Source organism: Leptodactylus fuscus, chromosome 1 (genome assembly GCF_031893055.1).
Source record: "Leptodactylus fuscus isolate aLepFus1 chromosome 1, aLepFus1.hap2, whole genome shotgun sequence".
Lineage (NCBI taxonomy): Eukaryota > Metazoa > Chordata > Amphibia > Anura > Leptodactylidae > Leptodactylus > Leptodactylus fuscus.
The window spans coordinates 327,688,673-327,710,862 of NC_134265.1; the positions used below are offsets into that span (position 1 = coordinate 327,688,673).

Here is a 22,190-nt window from a genome sequence, read left to right on the forward strand (position 1 = left end):
TTTTGAACTACTTTTATATGTGTTCTAGGGAAAGGGGGGTGATTTGAATTTTTAATCCTTTTTATTTGTTTTTATATTTTTTTTACTTTTTTTTAAACTTTTTTTTTGCATTTATTAGACCTCCTAGGGGTATTGACATGGGTGGGCGGTTTTGCGGATTGTCAGAGCGGTGGGGGTCGGCAAACATGGCTGCTCCGGAGCGTTAAAGAGAACCTCCTGGAGTATCGTTAAGGTGAGGGGTAAAGTGGTAAAGTACCGTATTTTTCGGACTATAAGACGCACTTTTTTTCCCCAAAAATTTCGGAGGAAAATGAGGGTGCGTCTTATAGTCTGAATGTGGGTGGAAGAGTGGGTTTGCAGCATGGCCGCGCTACTGCCACCGCTGGTTTTCTTCAGCGGCAGGAGCGTGACAATCTGCAGGCCCCGGCAGCTAAGACACTCCCCGGCATCCGCCGGTCTATTACAGCAGATGCCGGGGACTGTCTTAGCTGCCGGGGCCTGCAGATTGTCACGCTCCTGCCGCTGAAGAAAACCAGCGGTGGCAGTAGCGCGGCCATGCTGCAAATCCGCTCCTCCTCCACAGGTCCCGGCAGTCAGTTAGCCCCGGGGCCGGTCCCCACCGGCCCCATACCTTTAGTGATGCAGGCCGGCTCCTGCACGGCGAGGCCGCAGAAGCCGACCTGTTCCAATGACAGCCGGGAGCCTAATGAAGGCTCCCAGGCCTGTCATAGATATATATTACTATCGCGGCTGGTCCATGACACTGAGCTGTGAGGAACGCCCGCCCCCAGCAGAAGGCTATGGACAAGTACTGTCAGGCAAGAAGACATTCCTCACAGCCCTTCTAGACTGTCAGTAACTCCCTTCTGATGGTGGGCAGAGATTGGTGCCGAAACTAACGGCACCGATATCTCCAGCCCTGGGCACATAATGGGAAAGCCGACAGTGCAATGAATTCAGTGCACTGTCGTCTTTCTAGCAGTATATAAAATCGCATGTGTCAAGAGGTACATTTGAAGCTTAGTGTGTGTGGGGAGTTGGAAATAGTCATGGCACATCTTTGGCGCACGTCTCTTTTTTTTGCATCAGATGCATTTACTCTTTTTACGAAAGTAGGCGGAAATCATGGGTAGGGACAAATTATCCCTAAGTCATGTGTTATATAGAATATCTACACCAGTTCCTAAAATATATCTGCCTAGTTAGACTGGCACTTGTGTAGACCTTGCTTTCCTTTCGCAGGGCAGTTCTTGACACAATGTGAGATGTCAGCGTCCTCCTCCCAGTTACTGGAATGGCACAGATTGATTGCTGTAGTCACAGAGAGAGCTGCATCTGCCGCGGCCGCCTTTATCGCCCAGCTTGTCTTTTGCATTCTTAATCACGGCAGTGGTGGGGGAGCATAAATAATTCATCATAAAAGCACTTGTTCCAGGAAAAGGTTTGTGTGCACCCAGAAAGCTTCTCAAAGTAGGGCAAGCGTTGAGCCGTGCAAGTGTCCACATCTGCAAATTACACACACACACCTAGGAGAAGAGCGAACGAGTCCTGGCAAAACACAGACCGGAATAACACAAGGTGCTGGTGTAGCAGGGCCGAGTCAATGTGTTCTTACAGCTTCAGGAGGAGTAACAGAGGGACACTGCAACGTAGAAAAGATGTTCTAGAATTATGTCATAGGGAATACATACATTTACTAAAAAGCATAAAAAGGTGTCAGTATACAATTAGTATGTGCATCAATCCGTTTTAAAGTCTCAAACTGAATTCAAACGGATGGATAGCATACTGATGTGTGAACCAAGCCTTAGTCCTCATGCATACACCCGCAGTTTATTCTCTACAAATGCAGATAATCAGATAATCCCATTCTTTTCTATAGGCCCATACACCTAGCCGTACTTTTTGTAGGTGTTGCCAGGCCTATACCAGTTTTTGGTGCCCTATCCATTCGTTGAAGTACATGAGTCAGTGATATTCGTGGGTGGCACACGGATGCCATTACAATCTAATAACCATCATCTTCTTTTCCTTACTAGAGCTTTTACTTGTATTTTATATCTCTATTCACTAGGCTTAAAAGCGACCCCATCTATAAGCGAGGATAGGTCACCAAGTCTTTGCGTTTTGTGGGTTTTAGTCGAGGATATTCGCTGTCCTTGGAACCAAGTAAAATGATCATGTTTTATGTCATTCCTGATGGCAACCAGGTGAATGGCTCTCCCTCTGGGCACGAAGCAGATGAAGCATAGAGTATAACACATCAGACTCAGGCCGAAATACATCCTGACAATCTGCTATCTGCACACAGCCTTGTCTGTGGGTCTGAGATATCATCCCCCATTTTATTACCTCCATGGGTGTAACTATCAGAGTAGTGGACACCACAGATTCTATGGGGTCTATATCTACTCAGACGTAAAGTGCAGACTATAGAAGGTCCCGGACAAAGGGTTGACATCCTGAACCCGGACCAGTAGTCAAATGTCTCGGGCCCAAAAGAGAGCTCCCACATCTACTGGGCTCCCAGTCATTATATGTGAGGTAAACTCCCCTCAACGAGTCTGTTATTCCATCTTTTCTGGTGTAAGTGGGTGATAATGTGGCACGTCTTTGGCACAAGAAAGGACCTTCCACCAAAGATGCCCCACAAACCCTGTTTAGCGCCTCACTGGCCCCTTTCTGTGAATGTGGACTGAGTGGGGTGGGATGCCGTGGCCAGCCATGGTTATTGTAACTTATTTCTGGTGTGTGTTATACCTGAATTATCTCTTCACTTTTTGTTATCCTAGTATCTTAGAACTGGTTTTCTGATCCCAGGGTTACGACATGTACGTCAGTCCTAAATCTAATGTACCCGTGGCATTTTCTTGCTTACATTTCTGCCTGGAGCATCCTCAGCCCATATGCTAAATGCATCAATAGGTTCACCTAATAATTGGAGTTGGGTTTTTATTTTTATTTTTTTGCAATTTGCATCACAAGAAAGCTAAAATCTGCTCACTATGGTGCAGGCTATGGTGCATTTTAGTTGTATAAGTTAATAGTTGCTATATTACCAAGTGCAACCAAGCTCACTAGGATGCCAATGCAAGCGACTAAACCACCAGTGGGATAAAATAATGGAATGACTGGGCCTCAGTGACTGTAGGATTCTGTATACACACTGCACGTTGCTGCTATACATTGTGTAGATGAGGTTACTTTCACAATGTCTGACATGTAGTAGTGTCATACAGAAGCGTAGATATACAGGCTGATGGTAGTGAAGAGGAAATGCGGTGGAGGAAGTGATGAGAACAGGCGGCCAAACCTACACGATGAACCTGTCATGTACTCACTAAGGTAGGATAGACTCTGCTTCTCTTCACTGCGGCGACAATAACCTAACCATCAGTTTGTACTGTTAATATAGAGCACATTGTCATTACCATTCAGGGTTAATAATATATGACACCGAAGGAAATACTCCTCTTGAATGTAATGCAGATTTACAATTTATATACGTTGCTATAAATATCCTAATGTAAGATATCAACTTCTAGGGGTTATTATTTATTTATTCATTCATTTTTTTTGTAATATTTTTCAGTATATAATGTTTGTTATACCTGTATACTGGACATTTGCTGTATTTGACCTTTGGACACTAGAGGGCACTGTGTTCGTTTGATATGTTCACTGGCTACTAGGGTTTAGGGATCAGGATCGGATTCCGATCGGCGATCGAGTTAATTTCACGATCGCGATCAGAATTCCAATCCCGGCTGGTCCTGAGCAGAGGACTCCCTCTACTACATGCATATTGTATTATAGGCAATGTGCATAAGAAAGCTGTGGCACACAGTATGATGGAAAGTGATGCATTATTACATGTCACAAAATCAATGTTGCACACACTTCCATTATTATGTTGTCTTTTACTTCTCATTTTAGATTTGCTTTGTTTCCTTGCTTCTTCCTCAAGTCACACATGGAGGGATGTCTTTGCAAGTCTCTACTGCAGGTTTTCTATGTAAACACGTTTTCATGACCAAAGTACATAATTGTATAAAGACCATCTATAATCCCAGGGGTTCTGCTTGACTGGTCGTGTGTACACGTATAATCTCCTGTCTATGTCACCTATCTGTATAGAGCCGGATACAAGTAATAACCAGGTGTCTATGGCCTTCCATCTTCTCCTGTCTGTATTTTTGCACTTTATCTAGTGGAAACTAAAGTGGTTCCCATGAACATATCCAGATATATATTTGTAGATAATTAATAGTTAGACATATTTTTGCCAATATAAATTATAAATTATCTTCTCATACATGTAATGTCCTCCTGATAACCAGCCATGGTGTCCTTATTGTGTCCGGGTTATCTTCTCATACATGTAGTGTCCTCCTGATAACCAGCCATGATGTCCTTATTGTGTCCGGGTTATCTTCTCATACATGTAGTGTCCCTGCCTGATAACCAGCCATGATGTCCTTATTGTGTCCGGGTTATCTTCTCATACATGTAGTGTCCTCCTGATAACCAGCCATGATGTCCTTATTGTGTCCGGGTTATCTTCTCATACATGTAGTGTCCTCCTGATAACCAGCCATGATGTCCTTATTGTGTCCGGGTTATCTTCTCATACATGTAGTGTCCTCCTGATAACCAGCCATGATGTCCTTATTGTGTCCGGGTTATCTTCTCATACATGTAGTGTCCTCCTGATAACCAGCCATGATGTCCTTATTGTGTCCGGGTTATCTTCTCATACATGTATTGTCCCTGCCTTATAACTTGTCCACAATAAGGAGCATTATCTAGTATTATCCATAGTGCCCCAGTTGTAGACAGTAGTGGCTCCTTGAGGATTTGTGGTCATGCCCTGTGTGGTCCCGGCCTTATAGTGGCTGCCTTATGGAGTATACCGCTTATAAATCTGCACAGCTATGAGTCCATTGCTACAGTAGGTGTATAAATCTAGCACCCACTCCCTTCTTCCTTGCTACGGGAAGTAGTTTTTTGGTGCGATCGAATACAGAGGTAATGACCTTGTTATACCAAACACCTCTTGGGCCTAGATCATTTCTGTCCGCGCTCCATCTGTTATGCCCGACATTATCATTTCCAGCACTCGGAGTTATATGGCTTTGTGGACACATTTGCCTTTCTTTTAGGTCATTACTGTATATGGCCATGAAAAATCCTAATTTCCAGACGTACGGTATCCCATTAGTCAGTAATGTATAATATAAGTAATGGCTAGAATTGCTGAATACATTTACTCTATACCCGGATAACACTATTAAACCCATTGCACAGCTTTCTATTTGTACTGGAAATGGATGAATAACAGAGCAGCCGCAGGAGACATCGTAACAGTAGCATCAAGTACCGTAATGGTTTAATTGCTGTCATCTAAACCACATTGTATATTATAAAGGATTATGTCATCTGTCTGAAACCTGTGACTGATACAATACTGCCGCTCCCATATAACTCCTTTAATGTCATCCTATTATGACAAGCAGATTGCTTACAGTCAAATGGCAGCTGTGCCTGATCATATGGATGTGACGGGATGGGGTGAATGGGCCTAATCAGAAGGGACTCCCAAGCCGGGGAATCCGCTCCCAAATCCGTGGCAGATTCCTCCGTGTGAATGTTATGTTCCCCGGGGCAAGTGCCATTACCTATAGCTCTTCTCTGTTAGAAGGTGGTTCCTGACAGTCTAGCCGGGCTGTGAGGAATGCCCCATCCCCCTCCTTACTGTACTGGGGGGCATTCTTACCAGCTTAGCGTCATGGCTGGATGGTAAGGAACCCTCTCCTCTGACAGTAGAGGGCTATGGACGAGTACGGTCGGGGGGAAGGGGGAGTTCTTCACAGTCCAGCTAGACTGTCAGGAACGCCCTTCTGACAGTAAAGGGATATCAGTAACTGCACCGATACCTCTTGCCCCCAGGCACATAATGGGAAAGCTGAATGTGCGCTGAATTCGGTGCACTGTTTGCTTTCTAGCGGGATATAAAACCGCATGTGCCCGAGGACATGAAAGCTCCTCTTTAAAGGGGTTGTTCTTGAACTAAGGTATGGTTAACCTCCAGGAGTCACTAGGAGCCATGGCTAGAGGCCATGGCCTAGAAATGATGGATTGCCAGTGGGGAGATATAAAGAATTTGGGGTGGAGCTTCTGCCTAAATTGTTGGATACTCTGACCGAATTCCTATTATGAGGCGGTGAACCCAAAAGAGGGGATGGACGCCCCATTGCCAGACTCTTTATCGCCCGGTCTTGTTGTTTAACCTAGCAAAAGTGTTGACCGCACATTTGTCAAGAGTTTTATCAACGACACTACATGAGGATCAGTCGGGATTCATGCCTTCTAAATCAACATCAATCTGTTTATGGCCATACAACTGGTGTCGCAGGACTATGGCATTGCTTTAGTTCTCTCTATATTTAGGGGCGGTGGGATTGGACCCAGATTTTTGAAGTGGGTCTAGTTAGTTTATATAACACCAGTGGCCAGAGTTTGGACTAATGGGGAGTTGTCCGGACAGTGTAGCTTGTCGAGGGGAACACAGCGGTTACCCGCGGACCCCATAGACTATAAATATAATTTTACCCCATAGACTATCATTTTGGTGTGAACCTAGCCTGCGATGTGTATACAAACGGCGCAAAATCATACGCAAGCACATTGCAATAAATAATCAATTCACACCTTCCATCTACTGTAAAAATGATCAATTCTGCACCTTCCACGTACTGTATAATGTAAGTATCTCATTTGTCTTCTTCTGCAGGTGAACAGAGACAAGGAGGATGGCTAAGAGTCGTACACACAGGATTTGTGAATTAAAAAAGAGTTGATGTATTTTTTTCTCCCCCATTCGATGCCAAAGAGAAATCAGTTGGAATAGAAATAATTGGTTGTATGTGGTGTGGACACAATTGTCGGAAACATGTCAAAGAAAACCAGAGCCAAAGGAGACAAGTGTGAAGTAGAAATGGAGGCGTTTCAGACCGCCAATGAGGAACTGCGGACAAAGCTCACTCAAATCCAAATAGAATATCAGCAGGAAAAACATAAGGTACGGTACACCCGCCATGATACTGTCATATGGGGAACTAAACAAAGGGTCCGCCTCAAAGGACAAGGCTGGCTGTTTTATATAATATATACATATATTTTTTTTCAATGGAAGAGGCATATACTGTATATTGTGTGTGTGTGTGTGTGTATGTATGTGTATGTGTGTGTGTGTATATATATATATATATATATATACCGTATATACTCGAGTATAAGCTGACCCGAATATAAGCCGAGACCCCTAATTTTACTACAAAAAACTGGGAAAACTTATTGACTCGAGTATAAACCTAGGGGGAGAAATCCACCATTGCAGATAAAATGTCTGGTCATGTGCATTGCAGCTAGTAACTCCATGGGGATCATAGTAATAGCAGTTAACCCCATCATGTCCCTCACATTAACCCCCTGTGTGCCTCATATAAGAGTTACTGATATGTGGGAAATATGGAAGTAATAATTAGGCATCTTCATAATTAAGGTCCTTCATTAGTACCCTCATGTGTCTCACGTACTAGTAATCCTTATATTGGGGCACACAGGTTAATATGAGGGACATGATGGGGTAACTGTTATTAATGTGAGGCACATGGAGTTACTGAAACTAAACTAATAACCCCAAATGTCTGACATTAATAGGCAGAGTAACTAAAGGAAGGTCCCTGTGTGTCACGTTACTGTAGCTTCCTCTCCTCCATACAACAGACATCTTCCATAAGACACAATGAATCCTGGCCACTCATCTGCAAGGTAGATGCTAAATGGCCTGGGATGAAAACTAGTTTCTGTATAAATTACAAGGATGGGGATTTTACACAGTGCACCGAGCTGTCTGCTACTGGCTCTGTCCACTGCTGATCTGATTGGTGGGATAGTGGAGGCTGACTGATCTAATATGGATGACCTATGCTAAGGCTATCAGTAACCAGTCTTGGACAACCCCTTTAAGGATGAGATGGTAATAAATCATATTTTTTTAATGATTAGGTGGGTTTTGGGCCCCCACCAATCTGAAATTGATGACCTGTCCTAAAATTAGACCATCAGTAACCAGTCTTGGACAACCCCTTTAAGGCTGAGTTCTCAACATATTACAATATTGTTTTTAAGAACTATAACTTGTGCAGTTGCTTACAGAGACCGATATAGTTGGTGAATTATTAACGTAAGTAGAAGACAACTGCAGGAAATTGGATAACTGAATCTATTTTAGGAAAAGCAGATACATGTACGTTTTCCTTTGGGTTATTTGCGAAAAATTGAAAGCGAGCGTCTGGCTTTTTTCTTCCTCTAATAAATGGTAGGGCTATGCAGACAGACAGCTGTGTGCCACAGGCTCCGTACTCCTTTGTATTCACGATTTCTGAAAAGAGAATTGGAGTATTAACTCCTTGAAGGAAAATATTACAATTTGAGAATCCACTGATGGATTCGGTAGCATCTGTAGTCACCCAACATGGAAATAATTGCCCCCACCGATCCAGAATAAGCAGACACCAATCCTAGGTTGGAGACTAGCCACCATCTGACATTTTCTGGAACTTCGCGACAATGATATTGATCGCTATGGCCTCTTGGTTACTTACCAAGTGTAGCGCAAGCTATTGTATAGTGGCTGTAGTTGGTATTTCAGCTATACCCAATTCATTTGAATGGCCATGTGACTAATGTACTTGATGTCACAGCCTGAGAAGAGGAAGTGGAGCTCAATTTTATTTTCTATGACGCTAGGAGTCCCTGACTCCACACAGGACTACTGTCCCTTACTGTAATCCTCTCAGTAGTCCCATGGGAGACACCTAGCATCATAAGGAATTAAAGGGATCCTATCATTAAAATTGTATTTTTTTTTCTGCTTACCACGTAGGAATAGCCTTAAGAAAGACTATTCTTCTCCTATCTTTAGATGTCTTCTTAGTACCACTGTTCGGTAGAAATCCCAGTTGCTGCTACATCAGCCTCTATATCAGCTTCATACTGTGGTAATGCATTTACAACCAATCCCTCATTACTGACTGCAAACATAGCAGATAGCAGAGCAAGTGAAACCCCGCCCACCAATGTGCCGAGAAAACCAGGAAGTGAAGAGAGCACAGAGCCTGCAGGCTGCAGAAGAAGAGTTATGGGAATACCCTTTTAAAAGGGTTGTCTTGACAGTTAACGGGGTTATCAGATTTCTAAAATTGATGGCCCTGTCCCACCATGTGCTATGGGGGTTGGCTGTAAGATCAGGAAAGGAAGAAGGAGGCAAAATGACCCAGGGGTTGGGGGAATTGTTCCGATCATGTGACCTGGGCTTGGAACCGGGCCCGAACACCCATTTCCTTAACATTCAGTTAAGGTAATCTTAAATCCCCGGACAACCCTTTTAGCACACTAGGGTTAGTTAAACTTCTTTGCTCTGCTTTGATGGTTGCATTATAAATACAGTCCTATGAAAAAGTTTGGGCACCCCTATTAATCTTAATCATTTTTAGTTCTAAATATTTTGGTGTTTGCAACAGCCATTTCAGTTTGATATATCTAATAACTGATGGACACAGTAATATTTCAGGATTGAAATGAGGTTTATTGTACTAACAGAAAATGTGCACTATGCAATAAACCAAAATTTGACCGGTGCAAAAGTATGGGCACCTCAACAGAAAAGTGACATTAATATTTAGTAGATCTTCCTTTTGCAAAGATAACAGCCTCTAGTCGCTTCCTGTAGCTTTTAATCAGTTCCTGGGTCCTGGATGAAGGTATTTTGGACCATTCCTCTTTACAAAACAATTCAAGTTCAGTTAAGTTTGATGGTCGCCGAGCATGGACAGCCCGCTTCAAATCATCCCACAGATGTTCAATGATATTCAGGTCTGGGGACTGGGATGGCCATTCCAGAACATTGTAATTGTTCCTCTGCATGAATGCCTGAGGATTTGGAGCGGTGTTTTGGATCATTGTCTTGCTGACATATCCATCTCCGGCGTAACTTCAACTTCGTCACTGATTCTTGAACATTATTCTCAAGAATCTGCTGATACTGAGTGGAATCCATGCGACCCTCAACTTTAACAAGATTCTCGGTGCCGGCATTGGCCACACAACCCCAAAGCATGATGGAACCTCCACCAAATTTTACAGTGGGTAGCATGTGTTTTTCTTGGAATGCTGGTTTTTTTGGACTCTATGCATAACGCCTTTTTGTATGATCAAACAACTCAATCTTTCATCAGTCCACAGGACCTTCTTCCAAAATGAAGCTGGCTTATCCAAATGTGCTCTTGCTTACCTCAGGCGACTCTGTTTGTGGCATGCTTGCAGAAACAGCTTCTTTCTCATCACTCTCCCATACAGCTTCTCCTTGTGCAAAGTGCGCTGTATTGTTGACCGATGCACAGTGACACCATCTGCAGCAAGATGATGCTGCAGCTCTTTGGAGGTGGTCTGTGGATTGTCCTTCACTGTTCTCACCATTCTCCTTCTCTGCCTTTCTGATATTTTTCTTGGCCTGCCACTTCTGGGCTTAACAAGAACTGTCCCTGTGGTCTTCCATTTCCTTACTATGTTCCTCACAGTGGAAACTGACAGGTTAAATCTCTGAGACAACTTTTTGTATCCTTCCCCTGAACAACTATGTTGAACAATCTTTGTTTTCAGATCATTTGAGAGTTGTTTTGAGTAGCCCATGATGCCACTCTTCAGAGGAGATTCAAATAGGAGAACAACTTGCAATTGGCCACCTTAAATATCTTTTCTCATGATTGGATAGATCTGGCTATGAAGTTCAAAGCTCACTGAGGTTACAAAACCAATTTTGTTCTTCAGTAAGTCAGTAAAAAGTAGTTAGGAGTATTCAAATCAATAAAATGATAAGGGTGCCCATACTTTTGCACCGGTCAAATTTTGGTTTAATGCATATTGCACATTTTCTGTTAGTACAATAAACCTCATTTCACTCCTGAAATATTACTGTGTCCATCAGTTATTAGATATATCAAACTGAAATGGCTGCTGCAAACACCAAAATATTTAGAACTAAAAATGATTAAGATTAATAGGGGTGCCCAAACTTTTTCATAGGACTGTATATGACCCCTGTCCCCTGGTGTCCTGAAGAAAGAAGATTTAAGGATCTATGATACACACCCTTAAACTGTTAGAAAGGAAATAAACCCTGTGTGAACATTAGACAATAGGCATGTAGGTACAGTCACCTAGTATCTTCCTATGCGTGCCCATCACTGCCTGCCTTGCAGAATTAGGAGACCTATATTCTTCCAACAGTCATGGGTGTGAGAGGTGGGATCCTCACCTGGCAGACATTTTAATAACCATGAGTTTTCTTATGTATTCCTAGGTGACAAAGCTTCGAGAAAAGCTCCAGGATGCCAAGCAGGACAGGGAGCAAGAACAGCACCGACATACTGTCTATATAACTGAGCTGAAGGCCAAGCTACACGAGGAGAAGATGAAGGAGCTTCAGTCCGTCCGGGAGGCCCTGATACGCCAGCATGAACTTGATGTAGCCCGTGTGGTCAAAATCAAAGACAGTGAAATTCAGCGTTTACAATCCACGGTCAATGTTTTACGGGACGGAGCCGCGGACAAAGTAAAGACGGCTTTATTGAACGAAGCCAGGGAGGAAGCCAAGAGAGCGTTCGATAGCGAACGTACTAAATTACAACAAGAGATCCTAGAACTAAAGACTGGTAAAAAACATCTGGAAGAAACACTAAACAATGTCATGCAGGCGGATAAAACCAAGGCGTCAGATCTGCGGATAGCGTATCAGACGCATCAGGATGAAATCGGCCGGATAAAGCGAGAATCTGAGAGGGATATCCGCAGGCTGGTGAGTCGGGGAAACCTCATGGACCACTTCTGTCCTTTACACATGGGGTTATATGCTTTCCACATCACAAGTGTGGGCCCCTCACAGTTACACATAGGGTTATATGCTTTACACATCGCAGGTTTGGGCCCCTCACAGTTACACATTGGGTTATATGCTTTCCACATCACAGGTGTGGGCCCCTCACAGTTACACATAGGGTTATATGCTTTCCACATCACAGGTGTGGGCCCCTCACAGTTACACATAGGGTTATGTGCTTTCCACATCGCAGGTGTGGGCCCCTCACAGTTACACATAGGGTTATATGCTTTCTACATCACAGGTGTGGGACCCTCACAGTTACACATAGGGTTATATGCTTTCCACATCACAGGTGTGGGCCCCTCACAGTTACACATAGGGTTATGTGCTTTCCACATCGCAGGTGTGGGCCCCTCACAGTTACACATAGGGTTATGTGCTTTCCACATCGCAGGTGTGGGCCCCTCACAGTTACACATAGGGTTATATGCTTTCTACATCACAGGTGTGGGACCCTCACAGTTACACATAGGGTTATATGCTTTCCACATCACAGGTGTGGGCCCCTCACAGTTACACATAGGGTTATGTGCTTTCCACATCGCAGGTGTGGGCCCCTCACAGTTACACATAGGGTTATATGCTTTCCACATCACAGGTGTGGGCCCCTCACAGTTACCCCATTGTAGTAGTCCACTACCAGTGATTTTTGGGAATTAGAAATACTATTAAAGGCTGTATTCACACTGAGTAACGCTGGCGTTTTTTGTGCTTATTTTTGCACATAGCGCCGCGTATACGCCGCGTTAATGCCAGGCAACGACACCGCAAAATAGCGCGGCGCTATGTGCAAAAATAACCACAAAAAACGCCAGCGTTACTCAGTGTGAATACAGCCTTAGTATGGTCACGGAGCACTAGATGCCATAGGCAAACGTCCACTATAGGATTAGATATTATATAGATACATTCAGTTATGCCTCAGCTGTCAACTAAAAGGGTTTTGCATACTTAGAAAAACATGGCTTCTTTCTTCTCAAAGCAGCACCTCGCCTGTCTATGGGTTGTGTCTGGTATTGCCGCAACATTTAATTGAAATGAATGATGCTGAGCTGCAATACCATGCATAAAATATTTTTCAGAGGGGTCTGCCTGCAGCTATCGTATGCCTATATAATTGTGATCCATAGGCTTTAATCTGCGGCCATTATTTACAACCCTTTTAGGGGACCAAATCAGTATTCTGAGGACTTGCAGAAGGAGACTTGCAAAAGGCCAAGATAAATATTTGCTGGGTCTAGAAACTTGGGCAAATGTTAGGAGCCAGTATGCTTCTTAGGGCCCTGTCTGGGGTGTGTGAGTTTGCCTTACACGTCACTGTGTAAATAATGTGATTTACAGGGATTGTAACAAGTCACGTGTTTGTCCAGGTCTGCAGTTTCCATGCAGTTTTGCTGTGATGCACCCTATGTGGTTGTATCCTGAAATTGTGTTCAGTGCTTTGGTCTCCATATGGGAAATATATGCAAATCTGTTTTCCGGGATGTAATTAGGAAAACAGTGTCTCTGTCCACTGAACATCATGCATGACTTTTTTTCAATAAGCCTAATAACATGATACAGGGATTATTGCCAAACTAGTATTTCTATTCCAAAAGGAACAGATCCCAGCTGTGGACAGTGCGGTTTCGATCTGTTGGATCTCTTCAGCACAGCGTAGGGATACTAGTTTGGCCGGGGTGAGAGACTATATACCAGGGTCAGCGAATAATAACACTCCTTAGGGAGTGTGCACCTTTACAGGCGTAAGGAGACTTACAAGCCATTTTCACTTGTAAGTCTTCATACGCCTGTTAAGGTGCCCACTCCCTAAGGAGTGTTATTATCCCCTGACCTTGGTCGCCATAGCCATAGTCATCAGAATAGGAGCGGTACTTTCTGAGTAGTCATAGTAGGTCTTGTTTTCTTAGTGATCACACCATGTCTAGCTTCCCCCTATTAGTCACGGTAGACCACTCCAGCCCCTACCCTTACACAATGTAACCAGCAGCTGGACGTACTTGTCCACCAAATGCAGGAAGCAAACCCCACTTACCAGGGCTCATTTTCTAGTTGTCCCTATTAAATGGTGGTCTTCCACATGCAGATTGGTGTCAGGGATCTGAGAGTCATCATTGGGTTTTTACTGCAGATTTGTAAACATGGCCTCACTGTCTGGATAGTTTGTTAGGGATCGTCTCCAAAGCGGAGGACAGGGACTGCTGTGTAACCACGTGTCACTGCTGTATAGACACACACAGTGTTATAGGCCATCCCTATTGTTATCTATGTAATGAACATGGAAAAAGGTAAATGGGCTACAAAACCAGTTGAGTTGACACCTATGCAGTCTTACAATGCGGCTATAATACAACAACAATTCTCGGACCGCCTGTGCTTCTTTGGGACAAATTTTGGATCACCAGGACTAGGGTTGAGTGATCGGGATTGGCAAAGATCAGATCCCGATCGGCGATCGAGCAAATTTCACAATTGGGATGGGCTGCAAAATGATCGAAAATCGTGTTTTATAAACGATCCTGAAATCTCAAGATTGGCTCCACCCTAACAGGACCCAATACAGCTTAGTAGAGATAACAAAATCCTTTCCTGTTTCTCACTTATTTTTTCAGGTTTTTTTTTTCTCATTCTGTAGATTTAAAATTTCAGAAATTTTGCAGCTGAATGGCCAAGCCATCTGGTGTCTTCTATTATACGCGGCAACTGGAAAATTACAGTCTGAAGCTGTTTATACAGATTCAGGCCTTTACATCTGTTGTTTTCAGCGGATGCGCTGCACAAAATAGTCATTTTATAATAAAACTGCTTATTCAGAAGTAAGAAGTCTCCAGTGCCCTTATGTAGGGATCAGCACTTTATGTCTTTTCTACAATAATACGTGCGTTTGTACGTGAGCCTAGGATGGAAAGTAGCATAGATAGGCGCTATAAAGGGCTAGGGACTACTAAAAAGCTTGTCAAAGTGACTAAATACACCGTTACAAGAGTGGGCAAGTGATATTTAGAACATTGGAGCCCTGCTGCATAGCTATACAGTAAATTGAGTCGCGGCTTTCCGCTCTGGATTAGGCCCAAATGAATGGGACTAGTCCGGAGGGTGCTGTCGTGAGGCGGACGTCACAGCTGAATCAACCGTGGAATCTGCCTGAAGGAAGGGCAGCTCGCTGCTTTTTTCCGCGAACAGGAACAAACCGCTAGCAGAAAAAAAGAACGCTGGCGGTCTACATAGACCTCTATTGTGAGGGGATGGATTTTGAGGTGGATTCCGCATCAAAATCAGTCCCCTCTTCCCCCAACATGAAGCAAGCTGATAGAATATCTTAAAGGAGATCTTTCACCACCTCCACCAACTCCCACTCTTTGCATTATTAATAGGCTCCGCTTTACTGATTCCGGCACAGCTGGAATTTTTTCTCTAGTCCCGACCATTCCTGATAAGTTACTACTGTTAGACCCCATACAAACAGCCAAGTGTGCTGTTGAGGTGGGTTGATTTTGCAGCAGAATGAACTCAGATGACACTGTGATGCATTCATGTCTATAGGGACTTCAATTAGTTCAGTTAGTCTCTGTACTATCAGGTGGGGGTCCCTGGGCTATCTGCTCCACCTGATGGCTACCTACTAGGGTTGAGCCGATCTTGACTTTTCACGACCGATTTTGAAATCCGATTTCCGATCATTTTTCATTCGAACCCGATCTCGATCCCAATTCCGATCCCAGTGCAAGTCAGTGGGATTTTTTTACTAATCGGAGATCGGATTTTAAAAACAATCCTATTCACTATACAGCATGGAATCTAACAATTGAACGCTTTAATTGTTCCACGCAGTGTAGTGATTTTTTTTAATCACTAAGTAGCCAGAGGATTTTTTTTTTTTAAATCCTCTGGCTACTTAGTCCCCCCTGGTGTCCACTTACCTGCAGAGATGGCTGGTCCGGTGTTCTCGTTCTTCTTCGCCTCGCTGCCCCCTGCCTCCCAGGTTAGGAGAGTGTGGGCGGGTTAGGAGAGTGTGGGCAGGTACTAGGAGGGGAGATGTCACGTCTCCCCGCCCTGTACCCGCTCACACTCTCCTAATCCACAAGCCCCGCTTTCTTCCTAGCTCTTTAACACTAACTCGGGAGGCGGGGGCAGCGAGGCGAAGAAGAACGAGAACACCGGGCACCGGACCAGCCATCTCTGCAGGTAAGTAGCTACTAGAGATGTTAGCTAGTCTCCCATTAGAATGAATGGACGCAGCCAGCGCGCAGGGGGTTAAGGCTGTGTGCCGGCTGCTTCCGTTCATTCCTATGGAACCGCAGCGGAGCCTTCACACTAGGCATACACTCCGCTCAGAATGAGCGGAGCGTATAGTCCGTGTGAAGGCTAACATTGTTAGCTTTTCCCACAATGCTTGGCCAGTAGCAAAGCATTATGGGAAATAATCACCGATCTCGATCCCACCTAAAAAGATGAACACGATCGCTCAACCCTACTACCTACCTGAAGGCACGACCACGTGTAAAGGCCATTTGGAAAACACTTGGATCACACTCAGATGACATCCAAGTGCCTTCTATGATTCTTTCATTTCATTGAATCAATGGAGGGGACCCATCTTATTCCGATCCAGTATCAATGAGCAGTATAGGAGCTGCTGTATAACTGCACACTTGGTAGTGTACATCGGGTGTAAGGTTGCCGTTCTACCTGCATTATATCCAGAGATATCACCAGATGAAAATAATCAGGATTGGGATATTTATTTGCAGCAGCTCCCAATCCCGCCTGTATCTTCAACCAGTAATATGTATGGAAATAATAAAGAATCTCCTCTTTCATACAACACCAGGAGCAAGTTTCTACATTGTATAATGCCTGAGATATGACTATATAACATTATTTTTATTTTCCCTGCATTACACACAAGCCCGTCCACCATACACAGCGAGAAGTAGGGAGAGCTGTCAATAGAGAAATAGGGAGAATAAATAAATACAGGGAAGGAGACAACACTTGTCTATAAGGTTTATTAACACATGTATTAATGATGCAAATACTGCCAGAAAATCAAAGATTGTCAAAAATATAAATGAATTATCCTAAGGATAGGTTATCCATGTCCGATTAGTGGGGGTCCATCACCCGCCGAGCCCAGCGAATAGCTGATACACAGAGGGTGGGGAGGAATGGAGTCCCTTCAGTTTAGCTCCCATTGAAGAAAATAGAAGCTGATTTGCAGTACCTGGTCTGGCCAATACAGAGAACAGCGCTGTCTGCTTCCTGCTCCATTCTCTGTACAACAGGTGCTAGGAATAGCTGATTGGTGGGAGACCACCAGTCTGATATTAGGATAGGTCATCAACATTTTTAGTCTAAAAACCCCCTTTAAAAGCTATAACACTGCATAAAGGGAGGCTACAGCCTGTGAAGACAGGAAGAAAGAAAGCGAAAATTACATTTGGGTTATTTCACAAGGCCTCCTTGTCAGTGTCTTCTCTTAGTACTTAGCTCTGGAGTCTGAGCCAGGGGATGGGCAATCCGTCTTGTAATAAATCATGTGGCGTTGTAGGGGGTGAGCCTGACTTGGCACGCTTTTTAGGGCTGGTCCTAGTAGAGAGAATAAAGCATGAGAACAGATTTGCAGAACTGAATCCATCCTACGGGGTTCTCCCATCACAATGGCTGCTAGCCATGACAACTGCCAGTTACTTTGGTTACTAGTCCGTGACTCATGCAAACTTTAAGAAGCCAAAATGTGTTGTCTTACCTCCTTGTTCTCTACAGGGGGTGAAGTGAAGCTTCGCCAGCTACATATGATGTTGAATAACTTTGCTTTGCTGGTCTTTAGTTACATTGGGTTTTGTACTCCATTCACACCCAAAGCTGCATTCAGACTTCCATAGGCTTCCTGCTGGCTGTCATACTGCAGGACCTCTTGTCACTGAGCAGCTTCCTGCCGATGTATTGACATTACAAACCATAGCATGGGGCACAGAGGACTTTGTACGTTCTTTATACCACATTTAGTAAAAGTTTTAGGCACTCTCTTAGTCTTGCTCGGTGAAGGGGCCAGGAAAAAGGATTGGACGGCTGGAAAAGGGATGGAGACTTGCAAACTCAGCAATGAAGAACCAAAGTGTTAAATGACAAAATTCCCCTCTGATTTTTTTATATATATATATATATATATATATATATAATAAACACATAACACTCGAGTAAATAACCCCCCTCCCCAATAAATTAGCCTATATGTAGTATAATGTACCTACTGACAGATTTATTGTGCAGTTATGTGCTCCCCTCTGGAGCACTGATCTCCTCTCTAAGCCTCCCATGCAGGAGATCACACTCACAATTTGACTCCCATAGACTTGCATTGGCAGTTTGTTCACCTGTTGATACCGGAAACACTGGGGCAAATGTACTAATGCTATATAGGAGACATTACAGTGTCTCATACGGGATGATAAATCTGTGGCATTATTAGGCTGTCTAGTTGTACACCTCCTACTAGTTGGCTTAGTTTACACCAGAACAACACAACATGTTAATTTCACCTGCTAAAATGTTGTTTTTCCCATAGATTTATATGGGGGATGTAAACCATTCAAAAAGCAGTGAAGGCAGTTTTACTTCTCGCTGCGTTTTATAGCTGCTTTTCGCTACGTATGGACATAGGCCCGGTTCACATCTGCGTTCAGGCCATTTCGTTCCCCTCTCCGCATGACAAGTGTGTAGAGAAAAGCACTGCAAGTAGCACTTTTCTCTGTGTTTTCCGTGCAGAGACCACACGGACCCCATTATACTCTATTGGGTCTGTGGGTTTCCTAAGGTAACCACTTTTTTATGCAGATTAGGTTTCCATTCAGGGGATCCCCAAGCGAACTCCCTGAACGGAAACCCATGTGCAAATGTGAACCAGGCCTAAGCTTTAGAGCAGAATTGACTTTCCATACTATTCTCAATTGCAGAAATAGTGTTAAAACAGTGTGGGGTTATACACAGACTCCAAGTCTTGGGTTTTCCCAATAATAGAACCATATTTACATTTGTAGACAATTGACATTTTAGCAAATATAAATTATTGAAAATTTTGAAGAGTTTTATAGATTTTCTATAACCATCTTAGTGGTGACATCTTGTTGTCTTGCTCATTTGCTAATGGATATGACAAGGAATGCAGGAACTTTCTTTGGTCTGGGACTTGTCAGAAACACATGTAGTGTTACCTCCTGATAACCAGCCATGATGTCCTTATTGTGCCCGGGTTATCTTTTCATATATGTAGTGTCCTCCTGATAACCAGCCATGATGTCCTTATTGTGTCCGGGTTATCTTTTCATATATGTAGTGTCCTCCTGATAACCAGCCATGATGTCCTTATTGTGTCTAGGGTATCTTCTCATACATGTAGTGTCTCCTCCTGATAACCAGCCATGATGTCCTTATTGTGTCCGAGTTATCTTCTCATACATGTAGTGTCCTCCTGATAACCAGCCATGATGTCCTTATTGTGTCCAGGTTTTCTTCTCATACATGTAGTGTCCTCCTGATAACCAGCCATGATGTCCTTATTGTGTCCAGGTTATCTTCTCATACATGTAGTGTCCTCCTGATAACCAGCCATGATGTCCTTATTGTGTCCAGGTTATCTTCTCATACATGTAGTGTCCTCCTGATAACCAGCCATGATGTCCTTATTGTGTCCAGGTTATCTTCTCATACATGTAGTGTCCTCCTGATAACCTGTCCGCAATAAGGGATCATGGCTGGGTTTCTGGTCGTATCCATTACTAACTGATCAAGACAACAGATGTCACCACTAAAATGGTTAGAGTAAATCTATAAAACTCTACAAAACTTTTAATTCTTTATATTTACAAAAAAATGTTTATCTTCTAATTGTCCACAAATTTATATCTGGTTATATTCATGGGAACCACTTTAGTCTGAGACCTCACGTTGTGGAAATGAAGATTTTGTTGCGTTTATATGAGGCAGGGATGGGAAATATATAGGAAGCTCTTAGGGCCCATTCACACGGAGATTACGCTCCGCTCATTCAGACACGTATACACGAGCGCTTCAAAACACATCCCATTCACTTCAATGGGAGCGTGCGCAAAGCCGGCTTTACACGTCGGGGGTCCTGAGCTGGTTTCATCTTTGGGTCTTGTGATTAGAACCAGCACCGGCCCCACATTGTCTCCTTCCTCCTCTTACATGTTCACTACCAGTACCTGTACTATGGGGGCTGGCTTAAAACATCATTATAATACTAAAGTACAGGTAACTCGCTATGAACACAGGAGAAGGAGTAGGCAGGGGCCTGGGTCTTGGCCCTAATCACATGACCTGGGACAGAGTATGACGGAGTCTATTAGAATGACTGACCAAGCTGGGAACAGACACCAAATAGAGAAAATTCATCTGGAATCCATTCTCCTTGTGCATTGAGTGATTTCCTCTGGATTATTGTAATATTTTGTTTGTTCTTTTGCTTGTAGATGGATGAAATTAAAAGCAAGGAGCGGGTGATCCTGGCACTGGAGAAGGAGCTGGGCGTACAGGCCGGGCACACACAGAAATTACTTCTGCAGAAAGAAGCTCTGGATGAGCAATTGGTGCAGGCTAAGGAAGCCGAGCGCTACCACAGCAGTCCCAAGAAAGAGCTTCCCACCGGCGTTACCGACATCTCCGAACTCATGGGTCATGTGGTAAAAACAAAAGAGGCAAGTTATATGAAAGGATATCCATATGTTTAATGGGAATTGTCAAAAATGGTATTCTGTAGCATGAAATATTAGTCTATGCTATGAACGGCACCTGATATTATACTGGCTGTAACCTATAAAGGCAGTGTGTGCCATGCTGTAGTGTTCCATATCACAAATATTCTCTGGTGCCAAATACTATGCTTTGTCATAAAATGGTGTTCATTGAACAAGGAACCTGCGCTCCGCTCTTCACATCTGCATCATCTCTTCCATTTCTAAGGGATCGATTTTTGGCACGTTGAAATGGAAAGCATTAAGGGTCTGCTGTGCACGACATGTAGTGTATGTGTAGCAGGAATAGGTCTCAAAACATTTGCCAGTGACATGAAACCAAATGTCTTTCGTCCACTCCCAGGATCAACATGTTGATGACCGAGACCTCAGGAGATTCCAGCTAAAGATTGCTGAGCTGTATGCCGTGATCCGGAAACTGGAAGATAGAAATACATTGCTATCAGATGAGCGGAATGAGCTGGTAAGGGACTGGAGGTGACTGCTTTATGGGAAGTTCACAGAAATCCATTAAATGAGTTTCCCTATTACTGTAAGGGATGTTATACTATATAGGCCATCTTGGAATCAATGGGAGCTGATCTGCAGTAATGGCACCCGGCCAGTATATAAGGGAAAGAACTATCTGTATAGTATACGGCCTTAGATGCCCTCCTAAATACTTGATCCATGCAGGGGCGGATTTCAACCTCCCCCACCTTCATATTTCCTCCCCCCACCTTTATAAAATCCTGGATGATCCCTTAAAGGTAGAAAGCAGCCTGATAAATAGGGAAAGGAGCATTTTTCCTTAATAAGATGTATTTCAAAGTTTCTTATATTTTCTTGTATTGTTCATTTCTGGAAAGCTATTTTATAGTTGGAGGTCCCCTTTAAGCATTACACATTGCACCTGTTCATGTCATCAGGTTGTCTTTGTAATGCAGAACAGCACAAGACATTCCTTGTATATTCTGGTGTCTATAATGTAGAAGTGTGTAAATGTGCATAAGATGGCGCCCCATTTGTCTGATCCACCTGAAATACTGGTAAGAAAGGGGGTGAAATTGTCAGAACGGTAAAATTGAAGACAATCGCGCCCTGCGGCTTCTAACGGTAAAATAAATATTACATTGACAATTTTATCATACATTGCAGGTAAACTAGCTGCGCTGTAACTGGGACTATGTGACAAAATGATCCATCTTCTTTCTAAGGACAGCTGGAAACCTCCCAAAATTATGTGTATTACATGGAAAAGACATCGAATAGATTCATAGATGACGCATACGACACACACAGTTGTCGCACATTTCTTACTAGATGACACGTCTGTCTTGATTGAAAGTGAAAAAAATTTTCATTTCATATTATGTACTGCCAGAAAGCATGACAGGGTGCTGAATTCATGGTTGAACCAACTTTCTGACAGT

The 22,190-nt window shown here is 43.5% G+C and overlaps 1 protein-coding gene across 1 annotated transcript in view; it reads left to right on the forward strand.

The window, feature by feature from the left end:
- The window catches only part of JAKMIP1 (janus kinase and microtubule interacting protein 1), a 94,888-nt gene that overhangs the window by 23,460 nt on the left and 49,238 nt on the right, over positions 1 to 22,190 (forward strand). The window contains exons 3-6 of the mRNA XM_075260975.1: positions 6,794 to 7,081; positions 11,426 to 11,920; positions 20,497 to 20,706; positions 21,122 to 21,241. Of these exons, the coding sequence (XP_075117076.1) occupies positions 6,953 to 7,081; positions 11,426 to 11,920; positions 20,497 to 20,706; positions 21,122 to 21,241 (954 nt within the window). The 5' untranslated portion in view covers positions 6,794 to 6,952. The remainder of the gene's footprint in view (positions 1 to 6,793; positions 7,082 to 11,425; positions 11,921 to 20,496; positions 20,707 to 21,121; positions 21,242 to 22,190) is intronic.